The sequence below is a fragment of the Equus przewalskii genome, chromosome X, assembly GCF_037783145.1.
Source record: "Equus przewalskii isolate Varuska chromosome X, EquPr2, whole genome shotgun sequence".
Classification (NCBI taxonomy): Eukaryota; Metazoa; Chordata; class Mammalia; order Perissodactyla; family Equidae; genus Equus; species Equus przewalskii.
Genome location: NC_091863.1, coordinates 26,252,392 through 26,270,900, shown reverse-complemented (window position 1 = coordinate 26,270,900; position 18,509 = coordinate 26,252,392). Strand labels below are relative to the sequence as shown.

Below are 18,509 nucleotides of genomic sequence, written 5' to 3'. Positions count from 1 at the left end.
AACCTTCTTGACATTGGTCTTGGCAACAAGTTTTTAGATATGACACCAAAAGCACAAGCAACAAAAGAAAAATAAATAAATGGAATGACATCAAACTAAAGAGCTTTTGTACATCGAAAGAAACAATCAACAAAATTAAAAGACAACCTACAGAATGGAAGAAAGTGTAAACCATATATAAGATAAGGAGTTAATATCTAAAAAATATAAGGAACTCATGCAACTCAATAGCAAAAAACACAAACAGTCTGAATAAAAAATGGGCAGAGGATCTGAATTGACATTTTTCCAAAGAAGACATACAAATGGCCAACAGGTATATGAAAAGATGCTCAACATCACTAATCCTCAGGGAAATGCAAATCAAAGCCACAATGAGAGCTAGCCCTGATGGCCTAGCGGTTAAAGTTCAGCCACTCTGCTTTGGCAGGCTGGGTTTGGTTCCTAGGCACACAACCACACCACTCATCTGTCAGTAGCCATGTTGTGGCAATGGCTAACGTAGAATAACCGGAAGAACTTAGAATTATACAGAACTATGTACTGGGACTTTGAGGGGGTGAGGGTGGGGGTGGAAGATTGGCAACAGATGTTAACTTAGGGCAAATCTTCCCCTGAAAAAAAAGAGGCACATGATCTTTCACCTATTAGAATGGTCATCATCAAAAAAGACGGATAGCAAGTGCTTGTGAGGATGTGGAGAAATGGGAACCCTTGTGCACTGTTGACAGGGATGTATATCCACTATGGAAACAGTATGGAGGTTCCTCAAAATATTAAAGCTAGAGCTACCTTGTGCTCCAGCAATCCCAACTCTAGCTATATTTCCAATGGAAATTAAATCAGGATCTCAAAGACGTGTCTGCCCTCCCATATTCACTGTAGCATTATTCACAGTAGCCAAGATAAGGAAACAACCTAAGTGTCTGTCAATGGATGAATGGGTAAAGTAAGTATGGTATATATACAATAGAGTATTTTCAGCAATGACACAGAAGTAAATCCTGCAATTTGCAACAGTCTGGAAGGAACTTGAGGGCTTTATGCAAAGTGAAGTTAGAGAAAGACAAATACTGTATAATCTCACTTATATGTGGAACCTAAAAAAGCTGAACTCAGAGAGAGTAGAATAGTGGTTGCCAGGGTTTGGTGGGTGGAGAAGATGAAGAGATGTCAGTCAAATGACAGAAATTTCCAGTTATATGATGAATAAGTTCTTGGGGTCTAAATTACAGCATGATGACTATAGTTGACAATAGTGTATTATGTGCTTGAAAGTTGTTAAGAGAGTAGATCTTAAATTTCTCACAACAAAAAGAAAAATGGTAATTATGTGAGGTGATAAAAGCGTTAACTAATCCTATTGTGGTGATTGTTTCACACTATATTCGTGTATCAAATCATCATGTTGTACACCTTAAACTCCCACAATGTTATATGTCATTTATATCTCAACAAGCAGAGGGGAAAAAGGAAAGTGGAGTGGGGAGGGGCAGTTATGATTCTTAGATTTACAAATTCTAGGACAGGAAACATGAAGAACTTTCTATTTTATCTATGAGGTTGAGGCAATGTAATCTGAAACTGTGGGGGTAGATTGGGCAATTTAAGGCTAGAATGTTGGCATCACTAATGTGATAAAGATGAGGAAAAATTGTCAGTTTAATCTAAACCTTGTCACAGAAATCCTTCTAAAATATGAAATCACAAAAAGTTTCTCTGTCTCTCTGATCAGTTGTAGAGCTGTGGAATGTTAAATTTGGAATAGACTATGGAAATCATCTGGTCCAACTGTTAGGTTAGTTATGAAGCTGAGATAAAGAGAAATGAAGTGATATTTCCAGATTCACTCAGCTTGCTAGTGATTGAGTCCAAGTATCCTGATTCCAAAGCTGGTGTTCTTTTGAATACACTCGTGCTGTCACCTCAGAATGACTTCCTACCTTTCTTTCCTCAAAAACCAAATCACTCCTGATCCTTTCTTCTGGTTTAGTTTTAGAGCATGCAATATTTGTTTTACTACAAGTCATTGGCTAAGTTCTGTTAGTCGCTCTAACATTGTTGTCGCTTTGCTAACTACCTCAAAAGATTATAGCAGAGCATCTGAGTAGAAATTTAGCAGCATATTTACTTAGGCTTATTATAGGCTCAGTGACAATGCAAAATAATCTTTATACCTTAACTAGTATAATTGTTAGACATATTTTAGCTGTATCAGAGTGAAACATTTATTTACATTTCAATAGAGCAGGTACTACATTTGCCTAGGAGAATAAAGAACTTAATATAGTTTTAATTTAACTATATTAGGCTTAAGATGATTGTGAAGTTAAAGATGATTGGAAAATTAACATGATAGTTCTGCACATATTTAGTGTTTGGTAAAATACCATGAAAACTTCATTATACTAAAACTATGCGTTATATATTAAGACTTTATAATTACAACTCTGTTACTTAAAAGATAAAACTCTACTTAGTCCCAGGAGAAGAATAACATCATTTGATTAGAGTTACTTTTGAAGGTAAATGAGAGGCACTATGTATATAATCATTCTAATACAAAATTGAGATTTTCCTTCAGTGTGGTACAACAGGGTACTTTTTAACAAGCCATTAGCATGCATGATTTTCTTTTGGGTATTTTAAGTTTTGCTATCTTTCTGGTTGATATCTAATAAATTCTATTGTAAGAAGTTAGTATTTCAGAAATGCATGAGGCTTTAAAAAGTACAAATCTATTATCACATACATGGTTTTGCAACTTGCTTTTTAAACTTAAAATTATATACTGAACAACTTTCACTTCAGTACGGATGTATTGGTGCTACATGGTAGCTCATTGTGTGTGTATGTCTGTGTATATTACAATTTATTTAACTAATTATTTAAGTAATCTTCCATGAAAACACATTTGGGTTTGTTTCCAGTATGTTGCTGTCTTCAAAGTTGAATTGAGCAGTGTACATGCAACTTTGTACACTTTGTTTTGTATGATTCATTCTTCAAAGTGGAATAGTTGACTCAGAATTATGAATGTGACAAATTTTAATACATTTTGCCAATTTACTGTCCAAAAGGTTGTACTATGTTGGATATTTCCCTCAACAGGTATGAAAACCTTTGTTTGCCCACATTCCTGCCCAGACTGGGCGTTTTCACTAATTATTTTTTGCCCGTCTCACATTTGAAAATGCATTAATTCATATTAATTTATAATCACTTAATTATAAGTGATGCTGAGCATCCTTCCACATTTTAGTTTTCTTTCTGTGAATTACATGACTATGTCCGTTATCCATTTTCTATTTTTTCTTTCAGATTTTTGAGTTTTCTGTAGGTATATCGTTATTAAGTTTCTAGAATATTTGAAATTGTAAAACAGTATCAGAGAGCACAAAGAATTTCTATTTCTGTGTGTGCCAATAAATTTACTTTTCCAATGGAAACGTCCTATGAAAAAAATTGTCTTTCTCTATTCTCTATTTGCAGAAAAGCATTACCACACACAGCAGCTGAATTATAGTCATAGGGGAATCTGTTCATTTTATTAAGGATGCCACGTAAAGGGCTATATCCTATTTTAGCACTTATGTGAAATTGTGTACCCAATCGCCAGGAGTTATTTTCCTCATTTATATAAGCTTTTTACTTCTTGCTTCATCTTTTTTATCTAAGCTTTCTATTATTTACTGACTGCTCTATAATAATACGGTGATGATGTTTTGTGACTTTCAATATTCATGCTTTGTTTGTTGGTTTGTTTTATGGAAGGTCTATGCCAGGAAGGAAGCCTTAAAGGGAGGTTTGGATAAAACTGTAAGCCTTCAGAAGGATCTATCGGAGATGCATGAGTGGATGACGCAAGCTGAAGAAGAATACCTAGAGAGAGATTTTGAATATAAAACCCCGGATGAATTACAGAAAGCAGTTGAAGAGATGAAGGTAACATAAACCAAATAAAACAAAGCAAATAAAGAAAAAAAGAAAGATGTAACCTTGTTTTGTGATTCTGCACAATCTGCTCTTTTCTTGGTTTAGGAGTAGAGGTTGATTCTTAATTTAGCTTCAAGTTTGATATACATTAGGTAGAATCCTTAAACATTTTATTTATTAATTTCAATGGCTTGTCAAAATATAAGTATTGACAATCACAATTTGGAAGACTTTTCTCTTGAAATTATATAGTATTAAGGGATTGGACTCGACTACTCACATTAGCTGCTTCTAGCTGATGCAAATTCAAATTGAAAATGTGTCAAAGTATCATTGAAATGACAGTTGCAGATGTAGTCAACAGGCTGTGTTACTATGATGGTTTAAAGAGTTTTCTTAGAATTTGGAAGTACTAACTATCTTAACTGATGACCTTTAATATGGATAAAAAGGACTGAGTTTACATGCACTTCTCTTGAAACGATAGGACAAAAAAATAATAACATTGATTTAGAACCACAGAAACTGCTATGTAGCAAGGATTTAAGGTGAGGCTTGGAATTGAATCTACACAATGGCGTTTCAGTATGGCCTTGGGCAACTCAGTACTCACTGTAACCCTCTATTTTATCACGTGTAAATCATCTCATTTCCTAACTTGAAAGTATGAACTGAGGATTGAAACTTACATGTAAGTAAATTGCCTAGCTCAGAGTGGGTACTCAATGATTTGCAGCTATAATGACAATTATATTTATGTCCTAGCAATAGCACATAATCTAACCATATTGGCCTTTGTAGTATATTAATATATGTTTGTTTGTTTCGAGGCCTCATGACAGAGCAAAATCATTTTGGAGCTAGACACTTGGGTTTGAAACCTGCTTTGGCTCCTTGTAAACTGTGTAACCTTGAGCAAATTAAAAAGATCCACTGAGCTTTGATTCCCTCATTTGTGAAATGAGTACCAAATTACCTGCTTTTCAGAAGGATGAAACATGAAAGTCCTAACGCTATGCATTGTACAATGTAGATGCCCAAAACTAGATAATTATTATTACCATTATTATTAGCATTGATGTTGCATGGTAAGAAATTAATTACATGTACTTTATTATATAATTTATATGGTCATTCAATGAAATTTATTACAATTAATAGCAGAAAATACATATTAAAACACATGAAGAAGATTGTATTTGGATAAACAATAATAGTTTCTAGCGTATTAAAAACTACAAAATCATTCTCTGGGCCTGACCTGGTGGCTTGGTGGTTAAGTTTGCACACTGCAGTTTGGCAGCCCAGGGCTTGCGGTCTCGGATCCTGGATGTGGACCTACACACCGCTCATCAAGCCATGCTGTGGTGGCATCCCAAATACAAAATCGAAGAGGATTGGCAGCGGATGTTGGCTCAGGGCCAATCTTTCTCACACCACCCCACAAAAAAAACAGAACTATAAAATCATTCTAATCTAATAATACTATATATTACTCATTCATTCGTCAACAAATATTTATTGCATACTTACAATGTGCCAAACACCCTTCTAGACACTGAATATAGTGTGGTGAACAAGACATAAAAGCTACCTGACTCTTGGAATTTACAATCTAGTAGGGGAGGGCAGGCAGTGAATGGAGAAATAAACTCATTTGAGATCATGATAATTTGCCTAAAAAATAAACCAGGATTGTGAAATAAAGATAATTATATTTCAGGTGGGAGTTGGGGGTGGGTGGGATGCTATTTTTAGAAAGGGTTGACTCATAGGGCATTTGTAAGGAATTATATTTAGTCTGAGATATGAAGCCAGACTTAAAGAAATCATATGGAAGCACATTTCAATCAGAGGGAAGAGCTCCAGCGAAGTCCCTAAGGCTAACTGGGAAGAGAAAGAGGCCTGCCTCCCTGAAGAGAGTAAAAGGGAATAAATGACATGGGATGATTTTGAGGGGTGGATATATATCTGTTATTACAAGAGTCTTGTAGTATACTGAGGAGTTTTCATTCTAAGTGAAATGACAAAGCCATTGTAAAGTTTCAAACAAGGGAATATAATAGTCTAAATTTGACTGTGGGGAGGTCACCATTAGGACAATTATGTCCTTATAGAATGTGAGAGCTAGAAGGTGCTTTGGAAGCAGAATAGCCCACACTTCTCTCTCTGTTAATGAGAAAACTGAAATCCCCAAATAGGTCAAACAATTTAGTCATAGTCACAGGCTTTATCTGTGGTAGAACCAACAAGATTGAATATATTCCATGGCATCCCATCCTGTCCCATCTCGTCCCAGCCCCAGCCCCTTCTGTTCTAGTCTATTCTGTTCTGTGAATAGCGCCTCAGATCCCTACGTAGATATTCAGCACTCAGCTTGTGTTCAGCTGCTCTGTTTTGCCCAGTTCCTTTGTTTGCATCTGGCCCTCTTCCCTCTCTCCTTGAACAGTTTGCCTATCTGGCTAACCACCCAGTCAGATCCCTTCTTCTTTTCCAGGGCTGGAGAGCAGACTGTCTCAAATTTTAAAATTTTGTAAACAGTCCTTGAAATGAGTGGCCCAACCAGTTAGTCCACATTGATTTGCAGGTTTAAATAACCGATCTAGCTACAAAATTGGTGTAGTACTGGGTAATATTGAAAAGAGGAAGAGCTCAGGCAGCCCCTGGCAATAACAGTGAAGGGAGTTGGCAAGAAGGTTCCATTTCTTGTGTTTTCTGCCTGCTGGTCAAGGTAATCTCTTTGGATCTGTTTCACTCTTTAGGGGGTAGTGATAGTACCCTGTCCAGGCTTCCACCTGTGCTCATATTGAGAGCAAATTTATCATTATTGCCAGAAGAGATTGACAGACCTACTTTGACATCTCTCCCTGATTTACTCAGAGAAACAGTAGAGACCTCCTTCTGTTTCTTTACTTTTCTCTCCTGTGTTTTACTTGAAAATGATAATGTTGTTTTGATGACTTTTCCCCCCGTAAACAAAACTTTTCAATTAACATAAAAGAGCCTAGGGGAGGGTTTGATAAGCAACACCTGACTTCAAAATTCTTTTGGAAGTCTGCAATGACTGTACACTTTATATTAAACCCTTTTAAACAAATTCTGGAATTTCAGTTTTAACTGTTTTCTTCTTTCTTTCTTTTTTTAATTTTTTACACTATTGTAACTCTAGTCCTAGTGCTTACGAGAACTTCTGTAAATGTATTTGCTATTCTCCTTGTCTGGGTGATAGACTAGAGCAGTGATTCTCACAATTGAGTGAGCAGCAGAATCACCTGGAGGACTTGTTAAAACAGACTTCAGATCCGCACCCCAGGATTTCTGATTCAATGAGTCTGGGGTGGGGCCTGAGATTTTTCCTTTCTAAAATGTTTCCAGGTCAAGCCAAGGGACAGGTTCCAAAATGGTTCTAAGGAACCATACTTTGAGAACCACTGGTTTGAGATATTGACAATGAAAGATGTCTGAGCATATGATGGTTAGATTCATGAATATAAGGGGAGCAAAAGCTCCCTTTCTGGTTCTCCTATTTCTGATGAGGATTATGTCTAAACTATACCAGTCATTTACTTTTCTATCTTTCCCCACAGTGGAGAAATTCATCATGATCTCCTTTTCTCTGAATCTTTCTCAACGTTTAAGCCTTTTTTCTTAAAAAGAATTTATGAAATCCTAAAGATCAAGGAAAGAAGTGTTCCTCATTCTGTGGTTTTTGCTAGTTGCATAAATTAAATGTAATTTCATTCCTTGGCTCCACTACAACATGCTCCTTCTTCATCTCACGGAGGATTTGAGATGGGCTCAATAGAAACTATGAGAAAGCAAAGAAATAACTCCCAGGATTATCTATTTAAACTCTCTGAACCTCAGTTTTCTGTTGTATAATATCGAGATAACGAAACACATCTTACAAGGTTTTACTAAAGAGCCAACGAAGTAGCACATACAACATGTCTGTCATAGCACACAGCAGAATATACTAAGAGATTAATGGTTATCAAAGTTGTTTGTAAGGCTAAAATTGTGATAGCCAAAATACAATTTGTGTAGAAATGAATCCCATGCTCAGTGACGTCAAAAAACAGATTTATTTAGAATTTTGAACTAAAAATCTCAATCAATTAAATTAAAATCAGTGAAGGCAATCATCTAATAGTCAAAACAACTTGTGTTTTCCATCATATTGTATACTCTTAAGGCATTATGGGACTAAATGCAAAAGCATAGGGTGACTGCATTGAAAAATATAAAGGTATTTCATAGCTGACCTTGTCCATTTCCTGCCCATATCCTCTTTCGGTCACTACTACATTGCATGTAGGCCCAACTTCCACCTGCGAGAACCTTCATTTCTTTACTTGAGGGCTACCTGTGGCCACTGAATCCCACTTTCCCCATCTGTGTGTCCAGCTTCATGTATTAGGAAATTAACATCCCCCCCACAGCCTTCAACCAATGATGGGAGGTGGTGTATAAATATCACAGTGCCTTTACCCCCGAGTGGGATCACCCTGAGGCATGTATTTCCCAGAGCTCGCTCTCAGGATTAAACTCCAGTCACCACAGTGGTTGCTGGTTAATTAATAAGTATACCCTTATAATTTCTCCTCCCTTTTCTGTCTCCATTATCAGTATTTCCTTCGCATCGCACATAAACGACTTATGCTTGAAAGCTCATCCCCAGGATTGGCCTTTGGAGTAATCCAAATGAAAGTTGTGTGTGTGTTTGTGTGTGTATTTCTAACATGCATGTACACATTGGAAATTGTTAAGAAGTATAAATACCCTCCAACCAAAGACCGACAACAACACTCCTGTAGTTTATTACTTTTGCTAATGAGGGAGAATACACACCTCAGGGAACTGTAGTTTGTGTAAGAGCATATTAGAAAGAACGTTTTGTAGGATTTGGGTTTGTGTTAAATGATTTAAGGGAGGGTTTAAGGGCTTTGCTCTCGATTGCATGTTCTCAGCAAGTGGGAGTGACTCTATGATTGGGTATCTTAATGAATTTTTCCTAGAAGGAGGTAAGACTAGAGTAAGGCTGAAAGTGTAATTGATAAAGAAGTAATGGTAACTCATGTTAACCAGGATATGGGTGTGTTTGGTGTTTTGTGGTTTGGACAATATTTAGGTTTTTGTATTCTAACGTGATTATGGATTATGGAGTGGTATTGCTGTCATGATCCACACTGGTAACAAAGTAGCGTTGTCTGTTGTTGATATTCTGTGAAACAGCTTCTTTTCAACAGGAGAAGACCAAGGCATAGCAGTAAATGCCAGGCCAGCCCCTCATGTCAGGGCCTGCTGTTCATTTTCTCTCTATCTTATGTGTTGTTTTCTCAGTTATTGAACACAACTTTCTTTTATAAAAATATGGTTCTGAATATAGCATTAAGAAGACTTTTCTATATTATCTTTTGATTTAAATAATGATATTGTACTGATTTCAGTATTACTCATCCGAGGAATTTGTAAGTGATTTAAATTCTAGACTATGAGATATTTTTGAACCTAGTTAGTATTGAAATATTCATTTCTCGCTTGTTTCATATATATATGTGTGTGTGTATATGTGTAATATATATATATATCCACAAATACATGCATACCCATATACTGACTACTTTTCAAACTATTCTAATTAAAGATCTATTACATTCTGATTATAAAGTTTTCCTTCAAGTTTCCAATTTTAACTAAACCTAAATTTATGGAAGTGATTGGGGTCAGTATCGGGTTTATTTTTATTAAACTCATTCTAACAGAGATGTGAGGAAGAAAGTATATGACATATAGGAATGCATCTTGGAAGTAAAGTCATTGCCTTGCTACTAAGAGAGTCTTCTTTATTTTTCAGAGAGCTAAAGAGGAGGCCCAGCAAAAAGAAGCAAAAGTGAAGCTCCTTACGGAGTCCGTAAATAGTGTCATAGCTCAAGCGCCTCCTACAGCGCAAGAGGCCTTAAAAAAGGAACTCGACACTCTAACCACCAACTACCAGTGGCTCTGCACCAGGCTGAATGGGAAATGCAAGACTTTGGAAGTCAGTGCTTTTCTTGATCTTTAGCAGTTATATGTCAATTTCTGGTTGTATGTGAAGCATAGGGATTAAACACATGGACTCTGGTGTAAATCCACTTAGGCTTGAATTCCTCCTTCAGGCACTTACAAGTTTGTGACTTTAGGCCAGTTGCTTAACATGTATAAACCTGTTTCCTGTCTGTAAAATGAACATAAAAATAGTACCTATTTCACAGTCTGTTGAGAGAATTAAATGAGATATTCTGTTTAAAGTACTGAGCCTCAATAACTGTGAGCTGCTCTCATTCTAATTCATATCATTACCATTATTCGTATTAGGTCACAAAATCCTGTAAATAAGTTTTCTTAGATTTACAGAAGTTGGTCTTTATTTTTTTCATATATTTGAAGGTGCATAGTCATAAGCATCTGAGCAGGAAGGTGTTCTGTGGGGAAGCGTATTTTACTATAATTGTCTTTAATAATTGCTGTGCCCTCTAAAGTACTTTACAAGACATGTTGTCTAACTAGCTTTTGAGGGGGCATTTTATATTATATTGATTATCCTAAGTTCTGCTTTATCTTTCCCACATGCCTTACTCCTTGGATTATGCTTGTCAGAAAATAGTTGATAAAGAATTCAGGTGCCTCAAATGATGACCATGTAGCTGCATCGAAAACAAACTGTGATCCTCCTTGTGAAAATAATCTTTGTTTACAGTAAAATTTGTGCCAAGGAGCACAAAACTTTACCTACTACCAAATGCTGATACTGTCAGACACTGCTCACTAGTTGGGCTTTAAATTAAGCTCCCTTCCCTCACATGAACTGAGTCACCTTTGTGAATATACTTGGTAAAGAATTCAGGTGCCTCATTATTGTTGATAAATGTTATTGTTTAGGTAGCTTTTTATATTGAGTGTTTGATATTTAGAGGCAGATGTAACTCAGAGAAATAGAGGAGAGCTTTAAAAATATTAAAAATATATATATTTTACCTGTATCCAAAATATCTCCAATGTTATAACTTTCTAATTGTAAAATGTGATCTGAGAATTTCTGCATTATCGATTCCAATTCCTTCTTTTTTTTTTTTTTTTTTTTTTTATCAGTCCCTGTTCCTTTTTTTACCCAATTCACTCCTCAAACGTTTGGCCAGTACCATATATATGCCAGGAACTATTATAGTTGTTGAGGAAATAAAGTAAAATTTCTTGTATTAGTGCTACATGAGTGCTACAGAAAATAAAACAAAGCGTGAGAGGGGAAGAGATGCACTATGAGTCGCAAGGAAGTCACAGCTAATTCACTGTTGTGTTATATGAGGGGAGAACTTTTTGAATGTAGGAAATTGCTTTCTGACAATATTTAAATAAAACACTTAAGTATTATTTTCTTATGTTCTTAATTTCTTTACATCACCACCATTCTTTGCTTTGTATTATTCATATTGTTCACTTGAAAGGTATGCCAATCCATCAGAAATCTATTTTGGGATATGGTTTCCAAAGGGATATTTTGTTTTTATATTAATTTTCAAGAGTACTTACTAAATTACCCTTCCATTTCTCATCTAGAATGACACTTCTAACATTTTCTATTTGTATAGAAGTTGTCAAGTTATTTAGAAGCTTTTTTATTTCCTCTCCACTGGTTTGGAATATGTACACTATTTTATCTTAGTGGGACCCTTAATTATTATCTTGCATACCTTAATCAACAAAGTCCAGCAATAATAAATATCCCTCTGCACCTCTCTAACAGTGATATAGCAGAATCATTAGAATGGTTTAACTCTGAATTTACCTCTCATCTTTCATATTATTGTTGCAACTTATTTCTTACTCTCCTAAATTAGTCAATGCCATTGCCACTGCTGTTGTTATAATTATTATTTTTAACAGTATTTATTTAGATTTGCCAGCACAATTTTGCCAATTTCTGTGATGAGTTTTGCTTTTTGTATCCTTTTCCTTCTGCTCTTTCATTGAGTGTAAATAGCAAATACTCTCAGATTTTGCATGACTGAAAATGCCTTTGTTTTGTCCTCAGTATTGAGTCCTAGCCTAGCTGAGCATATAATTATGCTGGGACGGTTACTTTTTACAACACTGAAAAATATTCCATCATCTTCTGAAATGACTAGCTGTTAAGTCTGCTGTCAAATCATTGTTCCTTTATGATTTTCTCTGTTATCTTTTCATTGTCTCCTTCAAAGCTTTGCAGTTTTGTTTTATTTTATCTATATGTAACTTTCTTTCATTTAGACTTTGTCACCTGGTGTATTAATAAGAACAGAGAGACTATTTCTCTCTTTGGTGGTCTCCATTATCTTTCTGAAGATTTTGTTTCTCCCAATCTCTCCATTCCTTCCTAGAGGAACCTTTATTAGATCTATAAGGAATATCCCCATCCTATATTCTGATTGTTGACTTCTCTTTAATATTTTCTATATTTCTAGCTCTATCTTCTGCATTCTGAGTAATTTTGTAAAATCTGTCTTCCAATTCTCAAATTTTCTCTTCAACTGCCTCCTGTGCTATTAATCCTATGGTATATAAATATATTCATCTCTATATATACATCTATTTATATGTATGTGTTTGTATTTTTTCAAAGACCATATTTTCCATTTCTCAAGATTTGACTTTTTTATTTTGCAAATCTCTCTTCTTTTACATAATCTTCTGTTTTTGTGTAACTAATTCTATTTCTTCCTTTAGTTAAACAATTTAAACTTACGTAATCTATTTGGTTGAGAAGTCTCAAGTTAATGAGTAATAAGCAGGAAACAATTTTATTTTTTCTATAACTAAAACCAACCATGTGAAACCTCATTTTCTACTTAGTAGTCAGCCTCTTAATCAGTATTTCAGTCTGATCCCATAATTTTTAACTCAGTTTTAGTTATTAAAATTTAGTCTCATTTAAAGTTCAATCTCATAGTTTATTAAAATCTCCCACCAATTTAGATTAATCTTGTGGCTTCAACAATTCATACAGAGGTGGGGGTGAGAAAAAGTGATCTCACAGTCCCCTCCTCCCACTCAGTTTCTTGATAGTGATCTTCTAGTGTTGGTGTGTGGGAGGATAAGGAGGGGAAAATACATTCTTCATCTGATGTCCTTTTCTTGGCTGGCTAAAATTGCTATACCCTTTTTTAACACCCACACACATCTGCAAGGATGAGTCTCTTACCACCAGACTCCATAAGTTATCACAGCTGATCTGGCTTGTTCTCTATAAACTTGTGGTCTACTCGGGATCCCAGTTGCCCTTATTCGTATGGACTTTAAACCCCAAAAGAGATTTCCTAGGCATCCACGAAAACTTGGAGTATTCAACAAGAATTTCAGGCAGACTCTTGCCAGTAGCCTTATACCACATTCTCTTGAAAATTATACCTTTTTAACCCATGCTTCTGTGATCTCCTGGAATCTTACTTACCCACCACACCTCAACTCTGCCTGTGGGCACTGGCAGATCCCATCTTCAAAACTCTCTGGAATGAGAAACTTGAGAGTTGTCCTTGAACCCTCTTTGGCCATACCAGCAGCTCAAGAGGGAATGCATGCCAACCATCACTTTCTCAATATACCCACCCACTCGATGACCGATGCTCGTTTAGATCCTATAAAGAAAAGGGACCAGATAAGTTTCCTCTAAACACCTCCACAAAAAGATGACAGAAAAGGATTGCCTGATTTTTCAAATTCTCCTCTCTTCACATCCCCCTCAATGCCTTCCCCATAAGCTCCCTCTCTGTAGATGAGGGCTTGTGAAATCATGTAGCAGAAGTTCTCCTAACATAGAAAGTAGGGAACTTAGACCTTTTATTTCTTAAGTATGAACTCTAGTTGTCAATCTCCAGAGAAGTAGATCCTACCAGCAACTTGTACCACCAGATTAAACTTGTTTATTATAAAATTCTCTAAAATTGTTATCTCTAGATCATAACGTGTGGATTCTACCATGATGCAACTATTGACTCTTCTAATGGCAGTGAATTCCCTCACATGGCTTGTGATTTTTTGTTTGTGAGCTCACCTATGATAGGAATTGTTTCTACTGGAAATTCCTTCTGTGCTCGGCTGTTGGAGGGTCCTTATGAGTCTTTTCTATTTGTCTCTACCAGAGTCTGAGAGATGTTATGTTTTACCCTTAGGTATGATATAAACTTAGGTTTCAGTTTCTTATGGGTGGATCCTTATTTTCCAACCCAAATCCAGAGGAGTCTCAGCTTCCTTGCTAATTCATTATACGCCAGTGAGTGGGGATTTTGTAGTTCTTGTGTCTTGGAGGGGTGGCACACAACTTTATGTTTTCCACCTCCCTGGAGTGCATGAGAGTAATGCTTCTGTTCCTGTTCTAAGTTAGTGTTGATACTCCAGCTTTTATGTTGTATACTCTATTCTGATATGCCCATGTTGTGTTAGGGTTGGTTTCCCAACCTCTACAGGCTCTTAATTTCCCTCTTTGTTTCTGCCATGTGGGGATATTTCATACTTGTTTCATAGATCAGCTATGAATTTAAAATTTTATCTTTTATATTTTATCCAGCATTTCAATGTGACTGAAGCAGGGGGTGTAGGGGATTACCATATCAACTCCATTTACCATTTTGGACAGAAGTTTCCCTTTTCGTTTGTACTTTGTTCAAAGCCACTTTGAATTCTGTGATTTCAAAGTAATTTTAAGTTCCAAACTGTTAAGCTTAACAGTTATTCTAAGTGGCTTTTTGCTCCAGTTCAGGCTACAAGACTACATTTTATTTTGCAAAGGTGACCTGTAAAGCTGGTACATTCAGCCTCTCCAGCTGTGTCCTTCAGATGCATTGAGGGCACAAGAGGCCATCCATCCTGATGGTTAAATCAGCAAGGTAGTTCATTACCTCAATCTGCACCAAAGTTAATAAGACACATTACCAATCACATCTCCTTATCTTCAAAGCTCTAAAGTACCCTCGGGTATTTAAGGAGATATTTATATTTTCCCACTGGGATCTTTGCCCAGAAGGAAGACAGCCTGTAGTCCAGCAGGAGCTGGAAATGACCCAGATTTAAGATTTCTATCACCTTTTAAAGCAAAATACTTAATTTCACTTTCTGTGATAAACTGTACTTAAAATACCAAGTAAGAATTGGTAGACTGGCAAGGTAGCTTAGACTGATACTTTTTATCACTTAGAGAGGGAATGTCCTCCATCATTTGCAAGGGCTAATGAGCTAAGGTGAAAATGTGGGAAATCTGATAGAGTTTTTAGTTTCTCTTAGAATAAAACTTTTTTCCTCTGCTTCACTTTTGGTGGTGGGAGGGTAGTAGGTGGTGGTGATTGCCCTACTGTAATTATAGGTTTGCCCAGTATTTACAATCTCAAAGCTAATTGCAAATGGCCATTTTTATGTTCTTATCCTCTAGTGCATCTTCCTGCTTTATCCCAACAGACATAACCATGATCCAGAAATTTGCCCTTTAGTTTTTCTTTGCTTAGAAATATTTTATCACGTACATATAGGTGCCTAAACAATATATTGCTCAACTGTGCTTGCTTTGAGCATTATACAAAATGGTAACCTATAATATATAGTTTTCTAGGGCTTACTCTTTTTGACCAACATTTTTGTGTCTGAGATATCCATATTGTTCTATTTGACGAATTTTTCATTTTGATATCTGTATTCTCTGTTTAAATGTGATGCAGTGTATTTATACATTCTCCTGCTGGTGGACGTTAAGGTTGTTTTCTTTTTTTAATGTTGGTTATTACAAAAATTGCTGAAATGAACATTCTTGTAACTGTCTTTCTTGCCCACACAATGTAGTTTCTCTGAGGATATGCACTGAAAAGTGGAGTTGCTGGGTTGCCGGGTTTGTGAATATTCACCTTACTGAGAATGACAAATTCTTTTCCAGAATAGTCGTTCCAATATGCACACCCACCAGCAATAAATACAAATCTGTGTTAATGTGTATCTTCTCTCACACTTGGAGCTGTCAAACATCTCATTTGTGTCAGTCACATGGAATATCTCATTGTAATCCTGATGTATACTCCCCTGATTACTAATGAGTTTGAACATGTTTTCATATGTGTATAGGATATGCACATATATTTTTCTTTGAAATACTAGTTCAGGCTTTCCTTTCATTTTTTCTATTGGGTTATTTGTTCATCTTTTAATTGACTTGTTGGTGTTCCTTTCATATTCTTATTCATGTATTATAAATTTTGCAATTGTTTTCTTCAAGTTTGAGGCTGTTTTTCAATTTCTTTATGGTGTCTCTTGATGAATAGAAGGTTTTAATTCTAATGTAATCAAATTTAGTCATTGCTTTCTTTGGTCAGTTTTCTAAAAATGTCTTCTTTAAGATATCTTTCCCCATCCCAAGGTCAGAAAATTACTCTTCTATATTTTCTGACAGCCATCTTAAAGTTTTGCTTTTTTATATATGAGTACTTTTCTATATTAATCAGTTTTTAATACATATCAAAAGCCATTTAAAAATAAATCCTTGAAATAGCAGCCATATTTCTGATAATATACCTCAAGGAAATAATTTGAAATATGAAAAAATCTGTATTCATGTCCACCACAAATTTATAATAGCAGACAAAACTAAAAATAGTCTAATTATTCAGTAATTGTTGATTGTTAAGGAAACAAAAATATAGCCACTTAAATGAAACTTTAGATTTTCATTAAAAATCTCTTCTTAGTAATATGGAAAAATTACATAATGTAAGGTTTAATGAAAAGAGCACTATAGTTAAATCCATACTTTAGTATTAACTATCAAATTGTTTATATATGATAAAATTTAAAGGAGGTCACAGAAAAGTGGTAATAGTTGATGTGTTGGAATGTTAGGTTTATATATACATTTTTACATATTTTATTTTTCTATTTCTCAGGCTGTAATGTTGATGAATTATTTTTTATTTAAAAAAGTAAATCGCTGAATCTTGAATTTATTCACGTAATAAACTGTTTCCTTAATGATTTGTAATTATAGATGTATTAAATGATCAAAATGACTAGTTGCATTTTCACTTATCTACTGCAAAGGAAAGATAAAAGATGTAAAATAAATATGTTGTATTTTCAGAAGTTTTAAAAATGGAAATGCCAAAATCTCACGTTCGTTTTTCTATCAAAATATATCATCTGGGTTATATATTTCTTTCTTAGGAAGTCTGGGCATGTTGGCATGAGTTATTGTCATACTTGGAGAAGGCAAACAAGTGGCTAAATGAAGTAGAATTCAAACTTAAAACCACTGAAAATATTCCTGGTGAACCTGAGGAAATCTCTGAGGTGCTAGATGTAAGTTGTGAATTAATCTAAATGATGATAATTTATATACAATATTGAAAGGTGTCAAGTACCAAGTAAAAAAATAAATTCAAAGGAAACAGCACAGAGTGTGTAGTTGCCATGCCTCGGCAGCACTGGCAATTGGGGTAAAGCCTTTGTTTCCTCCAAGAACCTTCTAGTCTTAAGATTTTAAAGTGGATTTAAATAACCTCTTACAGAGGACATTTGCCTTTTGTATATCACTAAGTTCTATGTTGGTACTTTTCTTTACCTAATTAAATCTACTACAGATCTGCAAAGACTTATTTGGACACATAATTTTGCTCCTTTGGAGTAGTGCTAAACAGGATAATATAAAACATCATTTCCAATTTAAAAACTATGTTTATTGAATTGGAATTTTTAAATTATTTAAAATCATAAATTTATAACTTACAGAATATTTTGAGATATTAAATGGGCATGCTTTGATATTGGAAATGTGTCTTTATAATCTTCATACATTTTAGCACATACAAAATTCTAGTACATTTTTAAGTTTTATTTTGGAGACCTTTAAAGAGCAAAACTTAAATGAGTATGCATGTATGAGCTATGATTTGTGTGAAGCTCGGACGTGTAATCATTTGTGTTTTATTTAATTGTACTTTTGGCTCATCCTTTATGTATAAGGACTATGTAGTTTAGCATATATATTGTATATAGAGCCATTTGTAGTGCATCACCTCTGTAAATCAGATAAAATAAGGTGTATAAATTAATCAAGATGTGAGGAAAATGTAAAATGTTTCTTAAGACCAGATAGAATTGGAATCCTAGAACATCACAGCAGAAATCTAGACATCATTATATCCAATTTCCTTAATTTCACAAGAGAATTATAAAACCTGAAGAGATATCAAAGAATGAGAGAGGTCTCAAGTGGACTATAATTTTGTCCTTGCCTGTTCAGAGATTTTCATTGACATTCATTGTGAATCAACAATATGATGCATCTTCCAAAAAAGATAAAGCAAACTTGCAAACTTGTACTGCATTAGTAAAAGGATGATGGCCAGAACAAAGGATGTGGGAATGCAGTTATCTTATTAAATGATCAGTTTGAAGGACCTTATCCTCATTTTTATTGCTTTCCAGTCCAAAGATAGCTGTTCTACCTCTAAACTGTGTATGTGTGAAAAAGTGAGAAGGGCAAAGGGATTTCTTCTAACGAGACTGTGCCTTTTTTTAATTTGAAG

The 18,509-nt window shown here is 35.1% G+C and overlaps 1 protein-coding gene across 8 annotated transcripts in view; it reads left to right on the top strand.

Moving 5' to 3' along the window:
• Positions 1-18,509, top strand: part of DMD (dystrophin) — a 2,264,041-nt gene that overhangs the window by 1,023,056 nt on the left and 1,222,476 nt on the right. For all 8 annotated transcript variants that reach the window (XM_070604303.1, XM_070604310.1, XM_070604305.1 and 5 more), the window contains 3 exons: positions 3,775-3,945; positions 9,794-9,976; positions 17,146-17,280. In XM_070604303.1, coding sequence (XP_070460404.1) covers positions 3,775-3,945; positions 9,794-9,976; positions 17,146-17,280 — 489 coding nt within the window. The remainder of the gene's footprint in view (positions 1-3,774; positions 3,946-9,793; positions 9,977-17,145; positions 17,281-18,509) is intronic.